This window comes from Phaseolus vulgaris, chromosome 2 (assembly GCF_000499845.2).
Source record: "Phaseolus vulgaris cultivar G19833 chromosome 2, P. vulgaris v2.0, whole genome shotgun sequence".
Lineage (NCBI taxonomy): Eukaryota > Viridiplantae > Streptophyta > Magnoliopsida > Fabales > Fabaceae > Phaseolus > Phaseolus vulgaris.
This window is the reverse complement of record NC_023758.2, coordinates 28,272,654-28,298,657: the sequence shown is the minus strand read 5'-3', so window position 1 is coordinate 28,298,657 and position 26,004 is coordinate 28,272,654. Positions and strand designations below refer to the sequence as shown.

At 34.2% G+C, this 26,004-nt stretch overlaps 2 protein-coding genes across 2 annotated transcripts; both read right to left on the bottom strand.

The window, feature by feature from the left end:
* Positions 1-4,900: 4,900 nt before the first annotated feature.
* Positions 4,901-5,773, bottom strand: LOC137809313 (uncharacterized). The gene has a single exon (XM_068610442.1). The coding sequence runs from the start codon at positions 5,771-5,773 to the stop codon at positions 4,901-4,903; it is 873 nt and encodes a 290-aa protein (XP_068466543.1).
* A 3,275-nt stretch (positions 5,774-9,048) lies between these two features.
* LOC137809312 (secreted RxLR effector protein 78-like) lies at positions 9,049-9,612 on the bottom strand. The gene has a single exon (XM_068610441.1). The coding sequence runs from the start codon at positions 9,610-9,612 to the stop codon at positions 9,049-9,051; it is 564 nt and encodes a 187-aa protein (XP_068466542.1).
* Positions 9,613-26,004: the final 16,392 nt, after the last annotated feature.

The following is a 26,004-nucleotide window of genomic DNA, read 5'->3' as shown; positions in this document are numbered from 1 at the left end:
GCTTATACCTTTGGCCGGGTTGTGGCTTTTTCCTTCTTTTGTTATCCTCCGGGGCTGGGGCGTGGCCTTTTTACCTAATTTTCTGATGTATCGCCCAGTTTTAATGCTTAATATATTGTCCAACTTTCCTTTGAGTTTTGCATAAAAATTTTCAGTCGGCCTCTCATTAATTCGGGCGGTCGGCCATTAATTGCGAGTGTTAAGAATCGAGCAAGTGAAATGCGGGCGATCGGCCATTAATTGCGAGCGGTAAATTCGAGCAAGTAAGATATGGGCGATCGGCCATTAATTGCGAGTGTTAAAAATCGAGCAAGTGAAATGTGGGCGATCGGCCATTGATTACGAGCGGTAAACTCGAGCAAGTAAGATATAGGCGATCGGCCATTAATTGCGAGCGTTAAACTCGAGCAAGTGAAATGTGGGCGATCGGCCATTAATTGCGATCGTTAAACTCGAGCAAGTAAGATATGGGCGATCGGCCACTAATTGCGAGTGTTAAAAATTCGGTTGGCCGGCACTTGTGATGTTAATCGAGCAAGTGGGCGATCAGTTGGCCGGCACTTGCGATGTTAATCGAGCAAGTGGGCGATCAGTTGGCCGGCACTTGCGATGTTAATCGAGCAAGTGGGCGATCGGCTGGCCGGCACTTGCGACGTTAATCGAGCAAGTGGAGAGTCGGTTGGCTGGCACTTGCGATGTTTAATCGAGCAATCGGGCGGCCTGTCGTTGCTTGTACGACGGAATATTTTGGAGAGGTGGTGGCAGAATATTTCTAACTACTTGGATGAAAACGCCTCGTTAAAACCTCCCTGGTTGGGTGAGGAAAGAGTGCGTGATTTTATTGATTTTAGCTGTAATAGAACTTGAGGTGCGTGGTATTCTACGTCCTCGGTACAATTTTTCCTGAAAGCCATTCTAGATGATAGGCTCCTCCTTGTGCGACTTCTCGGACTCGGAAAGGCCCCTCCCAGTTGGATGAGAACTTCCCTTCCTTTTTTCTTGCATCGCTGCGCATTCTCCAGACGAGATCGCCCTTCTGGAAACCCCTCGGCCGGATTTTGGTGTTGTATCGTCTGGACGCCCGGGCTTTGCAGGCAGCCTCCCGAATCTTGCTTTTGTCGCAGAGCGCACTTACCAGGTCGAGGTTAACCGCTAGGCTTTCCTCGTTTAGGGTGAGATCGAACATTTGCCGTCGTATGGTGGGCTCGGCCACCTCAACCGGGATCATGGCCTCGGTCCCGTACGTCAGACTGTAGGGTGTTTCCTGTGTGGTAGTTTGCGGGGTGCACCTGTACGCCCAAAGTAACTCGATCAGTTCCTCGGTCCATCGGCCCTTTGCTTTGCCCAGCCGCTTCTTCAGCTCGTTGAGTATGACCTTGTTGGCGGCCTCAGCTTGCCCATTGGTTTGTGGGTGTTCCACCGAGGCCATGATTGATTTGATGCCCAGGTCATCATAAAAGGACTGTAGGCCTCGGTCGATGAACTGTCGGCCATTGTCAGTTATTATTGTGTGTGGGACGCCGAATCGGCAGACAATGTTTTTCCATACGAAGTTTTGCACATTCTTTGCCGAGATGGAGGCGAGGGGCTCGACCTCAATCCATTTTGTGAAGTAGTCGACTCCCACCAGGAGGAACTTGGTCTGCCCCTTCCCTGGGGAGAATGGTCCGATAATGTCCATCCCCCACATGGCGAACGGCCACGGGGAGATGATGCTGTGCAGCTCTTCCGGCCTAGTGTGGAGGAGGGGGCCGAATTCTTGGCACTTGGCACATTTCTTTACGTATTCGGCACAGTCGCCCTGTATGGTCGGCCAGTAGTAGCCGGCTCTCAAGACCTTGGCGGCCATAGTTCTCGCCCCGGCGTGATTTCCGCAGACTCCTTCATGGATCTCGGCCAGGATGTACTCGGCCCTTTTGCTGGTTATGCATTTTAGCAGAGGGGTTGAGTAGCCTCTCCGATACAAATCTTCGTTGATCATGGTTTACCGGGCGCATTGTTGCTTCATCGCCTTCTCTTGGTCGGCCGTGCACGTGCCGTCCGTCAGGTATTGGATGACGGGTGTCATCCAATTGTCGGCCTCGGCCTCAGCCTCTTCTTCTTCTACGGCCATACACTCGGTCTCGGTCTCCGTAACACTTGGATGTCTCAGCCATATTTGTATGACCGACCTCTGGTGACTCTTCTTTTTGGTGACCGAGAACTTGGACAGGATGTCGGCCCTCTTGTTGTCCTCCCTCGGTATGTGTTGCAAGGGTGCTTTGCTGAAGCGGACGATACTGTTTTTGGCCGCGTGGGAGTACCGCTGCAGCAAAGACTCTTTAACTTCGAAATCTCCATTGACTTGGCCGACCATCACCTGGGAGTCGCTTTTGCATGTGACCTCGCACGCTCCCATGTCGTAGGCTAGGTTCAGCCCAGCCAGCAGGGCTTTGTACTCGGCCTGATTGTTGGTCGCCCGGAATCCAAACTGGAGGGCTTGTTCCAAGAAGAGGTCGCTCGGCCCCTCCAGGACGACTTCCGCTCCACAGGCTGTTTTATTTGAGGAGCCGTCCACATAGAGAGTCCAACCGCCCGAAAGGGTGGGCAGCGGTGTCAGCTCGGCCGAGAAGTCGGCCAAGCACTTAGACTTGATGGCGCCCCTCGGCTCATAGCGTATGTCAAACTCGGAGAGTTCGACCGACCATCCTATCATCCTCCCTGCAAGGTCCGGTTTAGATAAAATTTTAAAAATAGGGTAGTCGGTTCTTACAGTTATGGAGTGATTTTGGAAGTAGGGGCGCATCCGCCTTGCCGTGAGGACGAGTGCGAGAGCCACCTTCTCAATCATCTGATATCGGGTTTCGGCCAAGTGGAGGGTTCGGCTGATAAAGTATATGGGTCACTCCTCGCCCTCGGCTTCCTGCACTAGGGCGGCGCTGACAGCTTCTTTCGAGACTGCTAGATATACCAGGATTGAGATGTCGGGCCTCGGCTTTTGGATGACGGTCGGGGATGTGAGGAACTCCTTGAATTGTTTGAAGATTTCCTCACATTGGTCGTCCCAGATGAATTTTTTGCCCTTTCGGAGCAACTGAACGATCGGCCTCGTCCTCTTGGCCATGCGGGGGACAAATCGAGAGAGGGCGGTCAGCCGCCCAAGGAGTTGTTGTACCTCCTTCACGGTGTTCGGGATTCTCATGCTGAGTATGGCCTGACATTTGTCGGGGTTGGCCTCTATCCCTCGGTGGGTGAGCATGAAGCCTAGGAACTTTCCTCCTTCCACCCCGAAAGTACATTTTTCGGGGTTGAGTTTCATGTTGACTCCCCTTAGAGCCCTGAAGACCTCGTCCAGATCCTTCAGATGCTGTTCAAACGAGTCGGACTTCACGACTATGTCGTCCACATAGACTTTCACGACTATGTCGTCCACATAGACTTCTACCGCCCGGCCTATCAGATCCTTGAAAATTTTGTCCATGAGACGCTGGTAGGTCGCCCTGGCGTTCTTGAGGCCGAACGGCATGACCTCGTAGTAGTAGTTGGCGTCGGCCGTCATGAAGGCCGTCTTCTCCTTGTCCCTCGGGTGCATGCTTATCTGGTTATAGCCAGAGTAAGCGTCCAGGAAGCTCATAATTTTGTGGTCGGCCGCCCCATCCACCAGGCAGTCAATGCTCGGGAGGGGGTAGGTGTCCTTCGGGCATGCGCTGTTGATGTTTCTGTAGTCAACGCACATCCTCCAGTTACCGTTAGGCTTGGTAACCATGACGACGTTGGCCAGCCATGTCGTGTATCGGGCCTCCCTTATGAATCCGGCCGACAAGAGATTGCCCGCTTCCTCCTTTGCCGCGAGTCGCTTTTCGTTGCCCAAGTCCCTCTTCTTTTGGGAGATCGGGCGGGCTTCCTTGAATATTGACAACCGATGGGTGATGACATCGGGGCTCACACCCGGCATGTCGGCCGGCGTCCAAGCGAACATGTCGATGTTCTTTTTTAGTGCGGCATGCAAGATCTCGGCCTCGGCCGCTGCCAAGGCTGTTCCTACAGCCGTGTTGTCTTCTTCGTCGAGGAGGGGGACTCTCCTTAGCTCTTCTCTTGCCTCCAGTCTGTCTTCGGTCGCCCGGGGGTCGAGGTCCACCAACGCCACGGTTGGCCTGATTTCCCTCGGGCGGTCCTTCCTGAGGGAGCGGTCTTTTCGGGAGGACTTCTTTACTCTGAGGGGAGAGGAGTCGGCCCTTAAAGGTTCCACCCGGAGGCTCTCGGCTTAGCACTCTCGTGCTTCTTTTTGGTCTACGTGGACCGTGAGAATGTCCCCTGTTCTGGAGGGAAACTTCATTGCGAGGTGGGGGGTTGATACTATGACCATCAGCCGGTTGATGGATGGTCGGCCGAGGAGGATGTTGTAGGAAGTGTGGGCGTCAATGACCAGGTATCGGATTTTGATGGTCCTGGTGCTCTTCCCCTCTCCGAAGGTGCTGTATAGGTCGATATAACCCTTGGTGCCCACCCTCTCGCTCGAGAATCCTACCACGTGGTCGTCGTATGGCATCATCTCGGTCCCGGCCATCCTCACAGCCTTGAAAGTTTTCCAGTAAAGGATATCCACCGAGCTTCCTTGGTCCACGAGGGTCTTCCGTATGGTGAATCGGTCTATGTCGACCGCTATCACCATCGGGTCGTCCTGCTGGCGGTAGTCTACGCCCTTGAAGTCCTCGTCCATGAAAGTGATGGGTGGCATCCTCGGTCGGAATGCCACCGTGTTCACTTGATGTACCGCCCGGAGGTGCCTCTTTCGAGCGTTGTTCGTGCTTCCTCCTCCGGCGAAGCCGCCGGCTATAGTATTGATAACCTCTCGGTTACCTCTCTGATCGGCCTCCCTGGGGGGATCGTCTCTTCGTGGGCGGTCGGCCCTTGCGGGTTGTCAGTCGCCTCTTGCATTTCGGTCACTTCGGCCGCGTTGAGGTGACCTCGTCCGCCTGGGTGGATCCTCCCGGCCGGGTGGGTCTCGGCCATTCCGGACGAAACGTCGGAGATGCCCGGCTTGGATGAGTTCCTCGATCTTATCCTTGAGAGCCTGACACTCGTCGGTCGAGTGTCCGGTGTTTTGGTGGTACCGACACTGCTTCCTCCGGTCGGCATTATTTGGGCTGGCCACCTTCCTTGGCGGAGGGATCAACTTGGCGTTGAGGGTTTCGTCCAAGATCCTCCCTCTCTCAGCCGTCAACGGCGTGTATCTCGAGAATCGAATTGGTCGGTCTCGATTCTCCCGTCGCCGGTCAGTTCTCTGTATCGGCCGCGCTTGGCGGTCCTTTTCTTCCTTCCTCTCTTCGCCGGTCTCGGCACGGGCCTGGTTGCGGAACTCTCTTAGTTCCTCCAGCTGCATGTACTTAGCGGCTCTCTTTCGCAGCTCGTCCAGGCTGTCGGCCGGCTGCATGCATAGGTTGTCGGCAAAGGGCCCTGGACGCAGAGCCGTCAGCATGTGGTGCATGGCGACATCCGGACTCAGATTTCGGATGCTTATCGCCACTTTGCTGAACCTATCCACGAAGGTTCTCAGCGACTCTCCCTTCTCCTGGCGGATGCCTACCAGAGCGATGGAGGTCAGATGGTGCGGCCGGCTGGTCGCGAACTGTGTTTCGAACTTTGCGACGAGCGTGGCAAAGCTGTCGATGGAGTTGGGTGAGAGCTTGGTGAACCAACTACGGGCTGCACCCTTCAAGGATGTGGGGAACGCTCGGCACAAGACGGCGTCGTCCGAGGTGTAGAGACTCATATGGGTGGTGTAGGCGTCCATATGCTCGTCCAGGTCGGTCGACCCGTCGTATTGGTCTCGGTTGAAACCCTTCCACTTCTCAGGAAGTGGGACTTCGATGATGTTGTTTGTAAAGGGATGTCGGCGGTTCGGGTCGGCCGTCAGGGTCGTCCGGGTGGACCTGATTAGGCATGACTCGTCGCCCATCTCAGTTCCGCGGGGAGGGGGTCGGCCTCTCGTCCCCTCGGCCACATCCGGGTTGGGGGAGAGGTGTAGGACTTGCCGACCACGTTCGTCGGTATGACAGAGGGTCCTCCCTCCCCCAGCTTCTTTCTCATATCTTCGTTCTCCCTGCGGAGAACCTGCAGCTCTTGCTCATTTTTCTGAGTGGCCTCCTCGGCCTTTCTTCGCATCTCGGCCATCTCCCTCTGGAGAGACAGCAGCAGCATTGTTTGGTCGGCTTCAGTCATTCTTTCCATGCTTCTTGTTGAAACCATATACTTTTTTCCTTCAGCTAGTATCCCTCGGCCCCACGGTGGGCGCCAATTGTTCCTGCTAGGGAGATGGGACCTAGAGAACTATTGAAGTCTTCTTCTCCTTCCTTCGGTACGGGCAGGTGACTGGGTGATGAACTGGGATTCTTCTCGTCCTCCTGCTTATCCCTCAGCACTCGGCACTCAGTCGTCGGGTGAACACCGGATGGTGGGGGTACCTGCGAAGGCACTCCGACGCTCAAGTCAGTAAAGCGGATGGTCAGCTCTCAGGTAGGTGAACAGTAATAAATGACGTACCTTACTCCTTGGAATGTGTGCTATTTATATTATTCTTATGGGTCTACCTTGTTGGGCCCGTTTATCGAGGTGGATATCGCTTAGGGTTGCATTACCTAATTCTTGATGGTGGATTAGCTTCATTGAGCTTGGTTTGAGAATTAATTGTGATGGGGTTCGGCCATCGGCCACCTTCTCATGGTGAGGGTCGGCCATCGGCCAAATCCATGTGGTCTTCGACCGTCCCAGTTAGGTCTTCTAAGGTCTCGGTCTCTCGGCCAAGTCCCCAAAGGTCTCGGCCACTCGGTCTCTCGGCCAAACATCCAAAGGTCTCGACCATTCAGTCTCTCAGGCAAACCAACTGGGTGTCGGGCAGCTAGGCAGGTCTTAGCCTCGCCCAGTACCGGTACAGACTATAATATTGGTGTTTGAAGAGTGTTTAAATTATTTTTTACAGTTAATTAAAGACCATGGATTGAGATGACAAAAAGATGTGCATGGTTATGCATTTGCATTTATCAAGTTTGTTTGAAATTAAATTTGGATAAAAATGAATTAATTAAATTAGAGAAAACACTTATTCTCCAACCTTATACAAAAGGATATCTAGCAAAACCAAAACAACAATGTCTCCCACCACCATAATCATAAAAAAAACTTGGTACAAAAATAACATCAAAATAATTACCAATCCTCCCACCAACTGTTTTCTCCGAACATATTTTACACTAAAATAAAATATATGAAAAATAGAAGGACAATAGTAGATAGTGACAAGTCATTTTGAATAAGGTGAGTAGGTATATTACGACATTCCTTTAACAATTTTTAATTATAGGATCTAGCACAATTAAAGTATTTTGTTTTATTGATATTTTGTTTAGACGGGTTGATTTAAACTATTTTAATTTTAGAATTAAATTTTAAAATAAAGTACATCGATCAATATCTTATTAAATTTTAAATAATTATTAATTAGTACAATTATTTAATACTTTATTATTTGTATTGATTGATTGATTTTCAATGGCATATCTTTACATCTAACACTCAATTTGTCAAAACAAATCAACATTTTCTCACAACCAACAAAATCAACATCTGATTTGTCTAAAATAAATCACTTATTTTTAATCGAAAACATACAAGTCAAAGGATCAACCACCAATCTGAAAAGAAAAAACAAGTTGAAGGAACTTTGGAGGTTACCCAAGACGAGACCTTCAATTAAGTCATCGAGAAGATTTTGAAATGATCTATCACTCCTCCCTTAAAAAAATTATTATTCTGATGTCTCCAAATCTCATTAACCAAAGCAATCCAGACAATTCAAAAAACTAAATTAACAAATGTAGGCGCACCAGACAAATTAAATTGTAAGAAATATAAGGCAGAAGCATGATAGTCAACCGAGTTCAACCCTAACCAGGCATAACAAAGATTTCAAACAAGCCAAGCAATTCTGCATTAAAAAACAAATGACTTGTTGTCTCCTAATTCACCCCGTAGAGGCAACAAGAAATATTTCCAACCACAACCCCATGTCTTACCAAATTAACCTTAGCAACAATCTTATTTTCCAGAACCCTCCAAGTTGTGACATGGGCTAAGGGCAAAACTTTCATCTTCCAAAGAGAGTTATACAAGCTCGTGGGCTCCCCAACTACCTTACCCCTTAAAAAATTGTACGCATTATTAGGTGAATACTCAATGCAATCACCGTCCTTTTAAACCCAACTATCATCGATTTCAAAGATGAGTCTCGAATCGTGCACTGCCTCAAGAAGCTAACTAACATGTTCCTTCTTCCAATTGAAAAGTCCCCTTCTCCAAAAGAAATTTCATTATTAATCCAATCCCCACAACAAAAAATCTTAGCATCTTTGGTTATTGCTAGAGAGAAAAGCGTTGGAAATCTACTTTTTAGAATGTCAGAACCCAACCAATTATCTTACCAGAAAAATAACTCTTTCTCATTACCAACTTCCCACCTGGAGTTGTCTTCAAATGACCTTTCCCAAATCTCCAGCTTCCAGACCTCCTTTAAATCTCTCAACCAAAGAGAGTTTGAGATGAGGAACCTTTGCTCTTTTAAACTTCTCCAACCACCATACTTAGACTCTAGAATTTCCTTCCAATGCCCTCCCTTACTCAAACTCAAATGCCAGATCCATTTTTCCAATAAGGTCGCATTAAAGAGCTTGATATTAAGGATGCCAAGATCGCTTGCTTTCCGAGACTCGCACACCTTATCTCAAGATACCCAGACAATTTTCCTCCCTTCGGACCCCCAACCTCATGAAAAATTCCTTTGTATAGACACGATCTTCTTCAACACAGTAGAAAACATCTTGAACAAAGATAAATAGAACAACGATATAGACGAAAATACAGATTTGATTAGACAAATCCTCCCAGCCATCGAGATGAATCTACCCTTCCATTTGTTCAATCTATTCTTTTTTTTGTCAACAACGCCTTCCCAAAACGCGCTCCTCTTATGACACCCCTCAACTGGCAACCCCGAGTATTTGAAAGGAATTTTCGTCACCTCGCAAAGCGAAGAGTAACAGCCTGATCGACTTTCACCCCTCCAATTCTGGTTTTCAAGAAATTCACCTTAAGACTAGAAGCTAGCTCAAAGCAATTCAGAATGACCTTTAAGTTAAACACGTTTTTAGTGTTAGCATTGCAAAAGAACAAAGTGTCATCTGCGTACTGAAGCATATTGACCTTAACCTTCTTGCATCCAATCTCCAGACTCTCAATCAAGTTCTTCCGAACAACTTTCTTTGAAACCTCGACTAGCCCTTCGACTGTGATAAGAAACAAGAATGGTGCTAAAGGATCACCTTGCTTCAGACCTTTCTTCGGAGTAAACTGCTTCAACAGACTCTCATCTACTAGAATAAACACCAACGCAGATTCCAAACAATATTTAATCCAGAAGCTCCACTTCTCGCAGAACCCAAGCCTATCTAACATGTAGTAAATAAATTCCTGTCGCACCGAGTCATATTCTTTCTCATAATCCACCTTAAAAAAAATGCAGCTCTTCTTCTTTCTCTTCACCTCCTCTAAAACTTCATTGGCCACAAGTACGCTATCCATTAAAGAAAGCAGATTGTCCAACGTTAATGACTTTATTCATCATTTTCTTCAACCTGATAGACAAAATCTTAGAAATAATCTTAAAAAGGCACCCCACCAGCGAAATAGGTCTGAAATCACACAACTCTTGCGGATTGACGGATTTAGGGATCTGAAACATAAACAAAGTGTTTGACCCCCTAGGCCATTTTCCTCTATTTGCGAAATCATTCACTGCCAAAAGAATATTCTTCTTTAAGCAATCCCAACAAAATTTAATGAAACCAAAATTAAAACCATCAGGACCATGGCTCTTCGAGCTGTCACATCTCCAAACTCCATTCTTAATTTCCTCTTCTAAAAAGGCGCCTACCAGCATCGCGTTGTCAACTCTAAAAATAGTATTGAAACCTACATTATCCAACCTGACTTGCAGCCCAAGATCCCTGTCAAATTTGGACTTGAAAAAATATCTAACCTTAGCTTTAACCACTTCCTTATCTTCACACCACTAACCATTCTCAAAGACCCCATTAATCATGTTTCTCGCTCTTCTCCACTTAATTGTCGAATGAAAAAACTGAGTTTAAATCACATTGTTTCAGTCACTTTTGACGGGCTTTCTGATACAAAACAACTTCTTGTTTAAAAAAGTTTCGACTTTGTTCTACCAACAAGATTCTCCCCTCCTTCCTTCCAAAGCCATCCAAACATCTCTCCGCCTTGCACACCTCATATATAAGCCATTTATTGTGTACAAAGTCACTGAACTTGTCATTACATTACTAGATATCTAAATTTCTAATCAGTCTCAAGTCTCAATCCACACTCATATCTTTTAACACAAGAGTGCAATCATTTGAGAATGTGATATGTGTTTAAAAAAAACAAAGATCATAATGTATGGTATGTGAAGAAAGAAAAACAAATTCTAGAATGCAGATGGAATATAATAGGTTGTGTTTAACAAAAAATTATATACGATTATTACATTCTAACATAATCCATTATATAATGGATATTTTTAATATAAGCAACGCATAAGTTTCATATATTATATTATAATATAATAAATAATAAAACTAATATAATAATAAAATAAAATAATTTAATTTTTATATTTCATAAAATAATTTATTTTGATATATTACTATTTTAATACCTTTTTTTATTTACTAAAATTTATAATCATTACAAGAAAATAATGAAATAGAAACCAATTTTTAGAGACCAAAATAATTAGTTGCAATAGTAACTAAATTAGAGACCATTCTATAAACTAAAAAAAATTGGTTTCTAAATTAGTTTATATTATTGTTAAATAGTTTCTAAATTTGGTATCTAATTAGCAAGGTTTTAACTACAATTATTTAGTTTCTAAATTTGGTAGCAAAAACCTTGGTTGCTAATTAGATATCAATTTAGAAACTATAACAATAATGAAAACTAATTTAGAAACCAATTTTTATTTTTTTTTCTAAAATAGTCTCTAATTTAGTTACTATTGCAAGTTACAACTAATCATTTTGGTATCTAAAAATTGATTTCTATTTCATGATTTTCTTGTAGTGAATAACTTTTTATTTTAATTTTAAAAATTATTTTAAGTCTAATTTATGTTTAAAAATTAATTTTGTATCAAATTAGTTTTAAAATGTTATTTTACTGATTATTTTTTAAATATATTAAAAATTTATTTCATTATATATTTACATATAGATATATTATAAACTTTTCACTTACTTTCTAATTTTCTTCTTTAAATTTAATAACCTTATATTTCACTATTTTTCTCTTTCATTCTTTTCTTTTTAATTAATTTTCATGTAATACAAAAAGAAATATTATTCTCGCAACAACACATATAGATATTAATAAAATTAGGCATATATTTAATGGATATATGTGTAGAACTATAAAGAATAGATAATTTTAAATTTTACCTTTTAAATTGTTGTTAAAAAAAGACATTTAATAATAACTTAAATTATTGTCATATATAATAATATACAATAATATATGTTATATGATAGTTTTAAATTAATTATCGATCTATATATATATATATATATATATATATATTAAATTTTTTGTATATTATATTATATAAAATTATTATATGAGAATTATCATATTATGTATAAAAATGATGATGATTATCATTATAAATATCATTTTTTTATTATTATATTTATACCAAATAATATTATATATAAAGTTATTTGTGTATGATAAAACATGTTATAATTTGTGTTCAATTCACAGTCAAATATAATTTATAATTAAAGTAGTATAAAAAATATTCATAATTCACTGAAAAAAATTATTAAAAAACAATTTTAAAGAAAAAAAATAATTAGTTAATATAGTGATTAATTATTTTTTTATCTTTAATATTAATTTATATTTAATAATTTTCTGATATTATGTTAGATATATACCATGTTTAAATAAAATGAAACATCACTAATCAGTTAATCAGTTGATGATGTATGTATATTTGAGTTTCAACTTTTTTTGTTTTTCAACTAATCAATAAGTTGAGGATTCTTCAATCCATACACATAATATTTCTCTTCATTGGTGTATAATGTAAACACATTCATAAAAAAATAATGATTTAAAGTATAAAACATAATTTAGATAATAATACTGAAATTAAATAATATTTAGAGGAATTTACATCATTCATAATTGTTTCTGCAAAAAAGGGGGTCAGAAACTCTCTTCAAGCTAAGTACGTTGACTTCTTGGATTGACTCTTCAGGTTGGACCTAAGTCTGGCAAGCTTCTTAAGTTGGGCTGGATCTACTGCACCTTTCGGCTTCTCCTCTCGGTCTCCTCTCACGATTGGGTGTGTACCTGCAAGGCGCTCCGATGTAAAAGTCAGAATCAGTTTACTTGATTATCAGATAAAAATTACTCTACTTACCTGTTAGACTGATGTCCTATTTATAGTATTTTCTTATTGTGCTCATAATCTACTTGGGCCTTTCTTTTTGTACCCACTGTCTTTTTAAACACACCTATTAATTTGGGCCTTATCATATTGAGTCTTGCTACAGTAACCATATTTATTATAATATATATATATATATATATATATATTACATTTAATTTTTTTACATATATACTTTTTTACTACACCTCTTTTTAGTGCATCCTTTTGGTTAGACCTCTCGGCCTAGCAGTACAATAATTAAATGTAATATTGTAATTTTTAACACATTACATACACATATATGCAATGACATATTACTCTTCCTAAAAGAAGTTGCTTTCATAGAAACCTTCACATGATTTATATATGATGATAACAATCTAACAATTGGATCATATGATTGTTAATAGATACATGTTGATTTTTTTTCAAAATATTTTTATTATCTATAAGCAACAAGTTCATATTAATGAAGTTATAAATATATATATATATATATAGAGAGAGAGAGGAGTGGTCAAACTCTTGTACAAAACTGAACAGAAACGTACAAACATCTTTCCCAAAAGCTTACCACAAATATCCTACTTGAGTAACTAAAAAACAAGTCAATAAATCAAAATAAAAACACCACATAAACAACCTAACACCTCATAAATAACCTTCTAAAAAATCAAAACCTTAGAATTTCAAAGTCTCTTAATCAAATACATACAAACTAAAATATCAATGCACTAAACATAATAAGAAAAACATATAGACAAATTTAAAAGTAACCCAAAATTATATCTTTAATTGAAAAAAAAATTTGAGAATGATGAATTACTTCTCCTTTAAAATAAAATTCTGCTTACCTTTAAAAAAAATCTTTGGTGTGATGTGTTTTTATGAAAATGTATGATCCAAAATATTTATAACTATTTGATCAAGTATTATTTATTATTTTAATTTTCTTATTTATAAAGTATGTATAAGTTTAGATGCGGAGAAAAGTAGCAGTGTAACGATATTCAATTAAAATGTTAGCATTAATTAATCCATGTGTTTGTCTTGAAAAGGATTACCAGTTGATGGTGTCAAAGGTTTTCAAATGGTTACAGTGAACAATTCCTTTTCAGTAAATCCTAATCAACAAATCTCACTCAGTTAGTGTAGAAAGCAAGCATTCATCATCGTCTTCCTTTCACAGCTAGCAACTATTCTGCTCAATCAATTACTCATATCATCACACATGGTTAATTTATTCCATATGCCTATTAGACTAAAACCCATGTCACATTCATGTTATTGTTTCTTTCTACAGTGTCAGTGTGCTTTGCCTTTCACTAAATAAAACACCATGGCACAATTCGGAGACAAGAAATGCAATGAGTAATAATTTCAAACAGAGTCAAACATTGAAGGAACAATCATACATGAAAAGAACAAGTTTTTCTTTATATTTTAGAGTATAATATTAAAACAAGAAAACAAATAGAATTAGACACACTAATCTATTCTATCTAATGTTCAGTTAGTTATACATATGTCAAAATTTCTTGTGAAGGAAAATTGTGTCAAAATTTCTCTCATATTATGTTGAAAATTATCCAGCAGAAGTAAGAATGTGAGAGTTGGTAGTTACAAGAGAGGGGAAATCACTGAATTTTGTGTTGATTATTTGGAGGTATTTGGGTTTTTCCTTATTGGTGTTACCGACATGAGAGATTATTATATGGGTCATATATTTTGTTGGAAACGATAAATGTTTTGCTCCGTATATACAAATTGAGTCGCAAAAGTCAAACACAGTGCGTAGCAATATTTGAACCACAGAAAAGAGAAAAGGTTAATATATGCAAAACAAAGTGAAGAAGTGAGGATGTCAATGTCAATCAATTAGCATGGGCATGGACACGACTGTGATCATTTTACTCCAAATCCCCATGTCCATACAGTGCTATGCATTGTTTCATGGGAAAAATATTAATATTCAAAACACAAAATTATAAATATTAATATTTTATATTTATAGCATTAAAACTAATGTTCGGATCAGTTGGTTCTACCCTCATCCAAAATATCATATTTTGAAAATTTTTAATATAAATTTTTAATAAAAAAATTTACTTTAATAGATCAGTTTACAATTTTTTTTAAAAATTCATATTTTTGCATGACCGACATTTCAAATAAATAATACTTTTTGAAAGTCTATCACATTGGAACAAACTAACCAAGTTTATTTAAGTCTTTATATCTTTATATCAATGGTTGTTCTGTTGATGACTTGTGTAATAATAGTTCAATTTATATTAAAAGAGAAAAAAAAATTATAACTTATTTAATGGTTTGATTAAGGGTTAATTAATTATTAATATAGAAATTTACTAAAATTATTTAAAATTTCAAGTAAAAATTAGAAAAATATTTACTTATAATACTTGAAATATGATTGATGAAAATAAATGATAGATAAACTAACAACTCATTATAAATATAAAATGAATCTCTTAATATGAACAAACTATGCTCTAGTTAGAAAATTTATAAATCATACATAAATATTTTTAATTAGAATAATTTATATTATAATATTAATTTTAAAAATAAAGTGAAAAATACCAAATCGTATTCAAACTATAAATTTATTGATCTCAACTAATTTGTTTAGTTCACTAGTGAAAAGACAAAAAAAATATTCAATTCTTTTTTAAGGTTATATTTTTAAGTAAAGTTAGATTTTTATAATATGAATTTTCTTTATCATTAAGAAAAATAAAATAAATGTTATTCATTTTAGAAGTGGTCTAATTTTTATACGGATCAAAGAGACAATCACACTTCTTTACCGGCAAAAACATAACTTACTAATTTATCATCAACTACCTACACATACATTACCAATCAAAATATCCTACCACTCTAAGTCACCAGAAAAGCTAACACTTCTCAAAGATACCAATAACCAGCCCAACCAACCTAAAAACATAAAAGACTTTTAATCGAATGCATACACACTTTAGATTTTAAGGACCAATCAGTGAAGAAAAAGATCACATGAGACACTTTTGATGAAATTCAAGACCAAGTAATAAGTAAAATTATTATATATTTCACATTAATTAAATATAAGAGCAATTTACAATATATAAGTGGGGTAATCATCACCTTACAAACCGATTTTTGTAAAAATGATTTATGTGATTATTTTTTATTGTTGATTAAAAAAAATTATGTTAAGAAGATATCAAATTAATCACAAATATATGAATCTAACATTCAAGATATACATGTCTGATGAAGAAAATGTTATAAATGGAGACCATCATTATCTTAAAAAATAAATTAGGTTCCTACACTTAAAAATATTTTTTTTTTTTTAATTTTTTAAGATAAGCTAGATATTAAAGTTATTATTTTAAATATTTTTTTCTCTCCCTTACGTATTCTTCTCAATTTCGAGGAAAAAATCATCTTCACAATCTTTTTTTCTCTTATATCTTTTGGTCTATATATATAATGAATGAAAAAGGAATTTTCACTCGTGTCAAACAAACAGCATGAAGGAATAAAAGTAACTGCGTAAACAGTAGGGGTCGTTTTGCAGCAGGGTACATATAATCCACCTAATTTCTCTAAAAACAAAAGCATCGATTTTGTGCATGGTGAAAAGTATGGTTTAGATAGACTGAAAATTTTGAAAGTGGTCTTGAGTTAATATACAAAGTTCCTTGCTTAAAGCAGGTTTGTTTTTCTTTGGTTTTACTTTTCCCTGTCTACCACCTAATTAATGAGCATCATCAAAATCTCTTTTTTGTTCTGTTAAAGCCTTAAAGAGTGAAATTATGGAAATCATCAAAAAGAAAATATATAATGACAATAAGTGATTTGTTGAGAGATGACCCTACGCGTTTCATGTGTCGATTTTTAGTCGACACGATTGTAACAGTTGTGATTCTCATTATAGGTGATAATAAAGGAATCTTTAAGGAACTAAAGGATATTACAGGTAGAAAAATTGTCTCACCCATATCTCTGTTTTTTTCCTTTTATATCTTCATTCCTTGCACTTAATTAATCAGTGGAACATTTGTTATAGAAAATATATGAAGTGGAGATGCATTTTGTTTTGTTTAGTGATTGGTGAGAGAGAAAAGAAAAGGTTGTAGATGCAGGTAGTATATATTGTTGAGAATATATTTGTTTCTTCCACGCAGCAAACAAGAAGATTGGTTTTTGTTTTGGGCATAGCGTAAGAGAATAGTAATTGGGCAACACTTAGGATAAAATCTGAATCATATATATGTATAGAAATATCCTTTTTCTTTTGGAAAAATTGAAAGGTAAGGATATAATATTGTATGGATGAGAGTTGAATAACATTCTTTTGAAAGTGTGATGAAATGATTTGGGGTTATATGCCTTGGAAACATAGCAGAACCCATGAATTAGAATTTTGTTGGGTGGAACCCCACAAATTAAAGAGTTGAAAAGCAGCAAAAGGGTTCTTTTTTCCATTTGCGTCCTAGCTATAAGCACATAGGCATATAGGATATATCCCCGTTTCTTTCCTAATACTCCTCCACAAGAAAAATAAACAAAGTAAAAGATGGAACATTTTGAATACATGTTTTCTGACAAAGAGGAGCAATGGATGATAAGGTTCCCCACATATCTAGTTAGACTACAGACTGAAAGATAATATGCGAGATTTTGACAAGAACCCATTAACATTAATTTTGGCTTTGTTCCCTGTCTCAATCTTACATTTTTCTTGCTTCACTTCACTTTCTATAAATTCACACATTTATTCTCTTTAGGAAAAGTTATACATAATTGTGGGAGCTAGATGGATGGCCCTACCAAGTTTCTTTAGCTATTCAATCAAACTGGAAAATTGGTGGATTTGCCATGGAAGTCAAGTTACACAAGCATGAAGGTTCCCTCTTGATTTGACTCATTGTTTGTTTCCTTTGATGGACAGATAATAATATTATACATATGCTTGCTTCAGTTACCAACTTGGGGAGGCCAGATACCTAGAACTCCCAACACACAAATTCAAAACACATTGCTCAAAAATCAACATAATTATCATTCACCTTCATTATTTTTTTAAGAGAAACCAAAAATGTAGCAAAAGGGTCATTACCAATGGGTCTGGAGAAGTCCAAGGAAGGCTGCAAGGAAGGAAAAGGAATAAAAAGGGTAGAGTACATCATATCATAGGGTTGAGTGAAACCTTTTTCGTGTATGGTGTATTGTGTGAAAAGAATCGAAGAAATAATCAAACTAAAAGTGTGATTGAGATGGATCATGCTAATACATCTCCAGAATAAAATGATGAAAATAGTTCCTCCTTCTATACGCTTCTATTTAGAAACAAAGTCCTTAACAACAGTTCTTTTAGGTTGGATAACTTTAGTGATGCAGACCCATGTGGATTTTTTTTATCAGTAAAATAAATAAATAAATAAAAATTATTTAAGGGTGTTTCAATTTATATACATATAACTATGCTACTCAACATAATGTTTAATAATCTTACCCAAATCAACCAAGTCAAAACCAACTATATACAGCCAAGAACTATCAGGAACATTAAATTAATAACAAATTAAGACATCAATCAGAAAATAATAGGAGGAAATAAAAACTATTTTTTTAAAAAAAAATAGAGTAAATTTTCTGTTTTTTTACCATATATATTACAAGAATATTAGGTTTACAGATGAGAGAGACACAAAAGATGGTGTGATGATAAATAGAAATTGAAAATGATTAGCACATAGTTATTTATAGGTTGAGATGTTTGCAAATCATGTTTGACGATTAGTGTGATCACAACCAAGGTGTTTCTTTCTTTTCTTTTTAATAAGAATTTGAAGTCCACAACAAAAAAGCTGTAGTGGTGATTAGAGAAATGTGAAAGGAAAATCACTAACTATAATCAAAATAAAGAGGTCATCAAATTGAGATGTTCTTTATATTTTTCTAAATAAAAAAAACTTTAATATGTAATGTTGGATTGGTAGTTTGAAAGGGACATGCATAAGATTTGGTGCAAAAATAATGCATGATTGCTAATGAGAAACAGAAATAATTGAGTATTTCAATGATATGAACAAAATCAATGAATAGAAGTGGTGATAATCATCACTTCATTCTGGAACTCCTTTCAAAGAATCTAAATTTATGTTCGAAGTTTCTTCCTTGTGTTGTGCGTGTACCAATGACTATGACAAACTAAGTCATGTTTGCATTGCTAAAATTTTGAAATAGTGCATTAAGTTATGATCCCTTATCTTTTGTAGGAATTCTATAAAAGATGTGTGGTCGTATGAATCTATTGCAACTTGCAAGGCAATGTCAGAAACTTAGGGACCCCCAAAAAACATTTACACGAGTTGAATAACATAAATAGCATTAAAAAAAGTTACACGATAGTTTTCAATAAAAAAAAATGGCATTATTTTCCTCTTAATTCTTTTCATGTGGGAGAAGTATCTAAGAGAATTAAAGATAATCTTTAGATAAAAATAAATGTTTCAAATGAAACTTCTTATTAAAGTTGCACATATGCACTCCTTATTTTATTTTTTTTCTTTCCCATGCATTCAACTTCTTCTATCGTCTCTCATGGAGAACCCAAATCGGTTTTCTCCCTAACCTTTATTTTTCCCTTAATTTATGATCATCGTTTGTAGTGGTGAAAAAGAATATCTGAGTTTTGCATTTTTAATACAAAGTTACATATTAGTCCATGCAAGGGTTGTTTTCTTGGTATAAAACACTTTCATGTGCTCTTTCTCTCTATATCTATATATAAAGTATATATTGTATTAAAATAAAATAGGATTAAATATATTTTTATTCACATGTTATATATAATGTAAAAATGATTTCTTAATTCAAACTTTTATAGTCAAAAAATTATTAAAATAAGTTTTTATTAATGTTTTTTACATAATAATTGAATTTTCAATTTATACAGTATTATAATATTTATGTTAATTATGAATTAACATGAAATATTTTAATATTTTAATTATATTGAAAATTTGTTATATTTATAAAAAAAATTTAACAATAACATATTTCGATTGTTTCTTTATCTTAAAATTTCGAGTATAGAAAAAGATCAATTTCACGTAAAAATACAACCACGAATAAATATTCAATCCAATAAAATAAAAAGGTATATCTATAAAATTCAAATGTTGTTTTGAACTTGCATTGAATCTCAAATCCTTGACGTTTGAGTGATATAAAATATTTTAGTATAGGTAGATGATTAGTGGCATCCATTAGATGGGCGTGTGTGTGGTATGAGAATATTCAAAAGCAAAGTATGAGGTGAACATAATTTATGGAGTAATGAAACAATATTTCATACCAGATTCCATAACAATATCTTCAAGCATATATTTATGCCTTTAGAAGAAATGAAGGAGCACCATTCTCTTTAGCTGCATTTTAACTTATATTATTATGCAGGTTGCATTCATATCAATACTCATATACAGATCATTCTAACTCCATAATTCAATGAGTTTTGATGATAATAGTACAATAATCAATTACCTTCTCAAAACATAATAACATATAAGATTGAATAGGGTCTTTTTTTAATTTTAATATGTTTCTACTATCTAAAAATATGACTTTATTTACTTTCTGTAAGAAAATACTTATTAGTTTTTATATTGGAGGTATTTTTTAACTGTTCTTTTCTAATCTTCATCGTTAACTTTAATTAGTTTAACGCTAAAATTTAAAAAAAAAATGTGATTAAAATAATAAAAAATATTTTAAATTAAGATAATTAGATTTTTCAGATACGTAATAAAATTAGTAATATAGTTATTTTTAAGATAAATAAGTAATTATTTTTACTTTTCCATTCAATAATTTTATTTTACATAAAAATAATTATAATTTACTTAGAGGTTTGGTTACATTTTATTTTCTATATATTAATATTAGTTTTAATTTTATAATATTACATCATTTTAAAATAAACTTTAATATCATAAACAAAAATAATAATGTCTAAAGAGAAAAGCATAAAATATGTTTTATATTTTAATATATGTTGGTTACTTTTTATTATTATGTATGAATGAAAAAAAAAAGTAAAAATACTTAAAATTTTGAATATGAATTTAATTTTTATTTAAAGTTTTTACTTTTATTTTGTTAATTTAGATATAATAATTTAATTTCTACTACATGCTTTTTTTAGATATATTTGAAAAAAATAAAAGTATTATATAAATTTAAATATTTAATACTTAAAAATTAGTTATTATATAATATTACAAATTTAAAAGACAAATATAATATATTGATATAGAGAAGAGGAATAGAGGAGAAAAGAAAATAGATCTAACAATTCTGACTTAATATCAATTTGGTAGAATTACTTAGAATATTCAACTTCCACTTCCTAATGCACTGGTCCTTTCACATTTATTTTATTTTATATTATATTTTTTGAAATATTAAAATAGTCTTTTGGATGCAAGGGTAGGGTTTAGAAGACGTTCAAGTTTTAAATCTTAGTTTGGATTGTTAGATGTTTAGGATTTTAAGTAAACAAGAACCTTATTTTCTAATTTCTTTAAGGTATGAGTAACTTCATTCTTATATGTTACTCATATATAGTCTCAAAGTTCTTTTATACTCTCATTTATTTTATTAAAAACTCCTCAACATAACAAAACCCACAAAAACAACTTAAATATCTATACTTTTTAATTTATTGCCTATTATTTTAATGGTTATTTTTTTAAGTTTGCATTATAATAAACTAACCATAATTATAGTCCTTCAATAAATTCTATATCGGGCAATCTTATGAAAAATAATAAGAAGTAACACCTTTTACATTAAAATTTTAAAATTTACTATTTTCCACATAGTTGAGTTAAGTAATATAATGCTCGATAAAGAACATGAACTTGATTGTGTAGGCATGTGGAACCATATGTGAGATCCATTTAGTAAAACTTTTAAAAATTATTGGATTAGAAAGAAGATTTAACGAAGTTGTAAAAAAAATACTCAGAAAGATAATTATGCGTAAATATGAAACTCATTAAATAATGTTAAATGTAAAAAAGTTAAAGATATTGGATTGGAAATAGTCTATCAGTATGTTTGTTTATACAAGTGTTTTTATAAGGATTTGTAAAAAAATAATTTCTCAGCAATATATGTATAAATTAATTTTAAAAACTATATGATATAATTATTTTAAATTTTATTTTAATCTATAAGTTTATTTTATTTTATCTTTCATTGTTTTCTCTTCTAAAAGTCACCGTAGAAAATCTAGTTTGTACATTAACTTTATCAAAATAACTTTCATAAATAAAAATGATAAAAATTATCACAATAAAGTGGAGATACGTGAACATATTTTGGCCCGTCACGAGTTGAAGGCCTCTCTTTCTATAAGCCCACTTTCTTTTATTGAAACGTAAACTAGAGGAATTTCTTCTTACACCTCCATGCATTTCTTTTACACCACCATAAATATGAAAATTTTCATTTTGCATTTTTGAATTGTAAAATTCTGAAGTTAAGAATGATTTTTGGATTATATAATATAGAATTGTATAATTTAGAAGAAAAAAAAATATTTTTTAGATTGTATAATTCAAAAATGATGTAATCTTTTCTGTTGAAAAATGGTAAATTGATAGCTAAGGTCACACTTAATGTTTCGTAGTAGAAAAGGACAACAACATCGTTAGTTAAGAACTCGATTTTAATGGTGATTTTCTTCTACACAATAGTTGTATAAAAAAAATTATTAAATATAAATTAATTTTAGAGACCAAAATAATTAGTCATTATATATTATTGAATTAGAGACAATTTTATAAACTATAAAATTATTGGTATCTAAAATAGTTTCTATTATTAATAAAAATTTATAAAATAGTTTCTAAATTAGCATCTAACTATTAGCTACCAAGGTTTTAGCTACTAACTATTTATGTTCTAAATTAGTCTTTATTAACTTTTTAGAGACTAATTTAGAATCTAAAATATTAGTAGTTAAAATTTTGGTAACCAATTTAAATACTAATTTAAAAATAATTTTATAATATTTTATTAAAAATAGAAATTACATTAGATTCAATATTTTTTTAGTTTCTAAATTAATATCTAATTTATTTAATATAGTGATTAATTATTTTTAGTTTTTAAATTTAATTATTATTTAATAATTTTTTTATAGTGTAATTATAATTAAAAATGACAACTAAGATTATGAAAGTCATCTGAATTCTGAAAACTAAAAATAACTTTGGAATTGTATAATTTAGAAAAAGAAAATAAAGTGATTTTGTTTATATTTTTAAAGGTGGAGAAAAAAAATATGGAGGAAAAAAAAAGGTTTTAAACCCGACATCAAATTGCTTTAAAAAATCACCAGATACATAACAAAAAAAATTGTGATTATGAATAAAGTTAGAGTGGGTCCATGTATTCTTTCCTGGGTCTTAAAATTAGTCATAAGTTGTGAACAAAAAAGGAAAATAGTTAGTCAAAAGTTTCGGCCACTTCTATCAGATGATGCATATTACGTATTCCTAGTAAAAAACAAGGTTCCTGTCTTAGTGGAGAGACAAAACTTTAAATTTAAACAAATAATTCTAATAATTAAGAATTGAACAAAAATTCAGAGGGAAAAATAGATAAAATGTTGTATGAATATAGTCATGCTAGTTTATATTTAAGATAAAGAGAAAAGATGGAAATAAATTAGATAATATGGTATGATAAAAAAATATATAGATATTAATGAAGTGTCTATATATAATTACTCTAACAAAAACTTTTCACTCTAAACCGATTAAAACAATCACAATAGCAAGTATACTCCGATGTCACTATACCATGAATATAGATTTCGTTTTTTAAGTTCAAAGAATAAAACTTAAATTAAATAAAAGAATGAAAATATCATTTCGAAAAAAGTATACATAAATTTAAAATATTTCATTTTTTATTTACTATAAAATTTTATTTATTTCAAACTTTAAATCCTTTGTATTCTTTCTCTAAGTTAGTGCAATAATCTCTATCATTTTATTGTTCAAACTCTAAAGTTTAGAAAACACTTGAATTTTAAGTTAAGATTAACTAATTAGAATCTTAATCATGATAAGTTTCTTATTATCCTACTCTTAAATCTATTTTATTTTTCTCTTTTATTCTTATATGTGAACTTTTGTATTCCTCATATTTGATCAGTTGAGAAATATAAATTTTTTCTTCCATTAAACTAATGATGTTGCTTTAACTTAAAGGTTTGTGTTTTGAAAGCTCTTTAAAAGAGTTTTGTGCACTCTAGGAACTAAAGATATACTATAATACTTTTTCTTGTCTAACAAAATGTTTTCATAAAAGTTATTTGGAGTTAAATTACGAAGTTGATGTTAGTTTTTTTTTTTCCTATGATGCATAAACAGGTTGTTAGATGTTTTTTTGCTATAATTATGTTTTTCTAATTTTCTACATATACTACTTGATGAACATAAGCATCACATCAAAACACAAATGTAACTATCAGGAGATCAACCATTAATCTAAACAAACAAACAAAAATGTTATTCATTGAAGTATTAGAATGTGTACACTCACTACAAGAAAATCATGAAATATAAATCAAGTTTTAGAGACCAAAATAGTTAGTTGCAATAATAACTAAATTAGAGATCATTCTAGAAACTAAAAAAAAAAATTGGTTTCTAAATTAGTTTCTATTATTGGTAAATAGTTTCAAAATTGGTATCTAATTAGCAACCAAGGTTTTAGAAACTAAATAATTGGTAGTTAAAACTTTGGTTGCTAATTAGATACAAATTTAGAAACTATTTAACAATAATAGAAACTAATTTAGAAACCAATTTTTTATTTAGTTTCTAAAATGGTCTCTAATTTAGTTATTATTGTAACTAATTATTTTGATCTTCAAAAATTGATTTTTATTTCATGATTTTCTTGTAGTGACTATTCTCATTACGAAAGTTGACGTGTGGGATTGAGCCTTCCAAAAAGGTGTTGAGTTCATTGAAGAAACCAATACAAATAAATATTATATTGATTTTACTTCACCCAACTTTTAAGGATATATAAAACAAACATTAGAAAGAGTCATAAGAGTTAATTGAACTTACTTGAAAAATAAAGATAAAGATATGAACATGAAGTTTAGAAGTTCTTCAAACATGAGAATTAAGTATGAATATTCTTTGAAAGAATATTCCTTTTTTAAGCATATAGTTAACATTCATTATGAATTGGTTCTTTGTGCAATAAGGTTTGTTACACAAGAATGTCTACATCTCAGAATAAGCAAGAGAGAATTATTGTTTAAGCATTCAATTGGTCCATCAAGCTATAATTTTCATATTTAGTAAGAGAGAGATGTTGAGACTATTTTCTCTTTTCTAGAATTTTCACCGTTCAAGTGATGTAAATTTGTTAAGCGAATAACTTTGGATGAGATTTTGTAAGTGTGAAGCTTGAGTAATGACTAAGGTCACTAAAGTGGTAGTTTGAGTGCTTGAGGAGTAAGAGTTAAGGTTTACTTTTTTTCTACTAGAGTTGGTCGCTAAAATGTAAAAAATAGAGACTCAAGCAAGAAAAAGTTTGTAACTTCTCATCTTTTGTAGTTATGTATCAAGCAGTAAAGTGATTACTTAAGCAAAAAGGTCAATTGTTCAAGCTGTTAGTTTTCAACTTGAGTAAGGAAAAGTCAATAACTTGGTTTCAACTATGAAGAAGTCACTCAAGTGAGGATATCTCGCTCAAGCAACATTCCTCTCTTTCTTAAGTCATGTTTTCATTTATAAAAATTAAAGGTTATATTTATATATACATACAATTGAATTATATGATTATGGATGTTTTTTGTTGAAATTGCGTGAATGAATTCTATTGAACTATACAATGATTTAATTAGAATGAGAAAAGTCAATAACTTAATTTCAATTATGAAGAAAATTCATTCAAGTGAGGATGACTCGCTCAAGCAACATTCCTTTGTTTCTAAAGTCATGTTTTCATTTATAAAAGTTATAGGTTATATTTATATATTTCTACAATATGATTACTAGATTGATGTATTTTGTTGAAATTACATGAATGAATTGTATTAAGTTATACAATGATTTGATTGGAATGAAAAAATGTTATCAAATAATATTTTGGCTAAGTTGTTATTTGTGATATTGAGTAAAAGAAACACATTGAAGATAGGAGTAGATATCTTATTGATGGCCTAAATGATATAAATTAAGATATTAAATAGTGAGAAATTGAATTTTTTTTTTATCAGCAATAAAAAATAAATAAATGGGAACCACTTCAGGGGTGGTCCAAGTCTTATACACGAAGAGCACCAAACTCCTACCTAGAGACACCTTCCAGCTTAACTAAGGAACTACCAAACCAAACTCAAGAAAGCA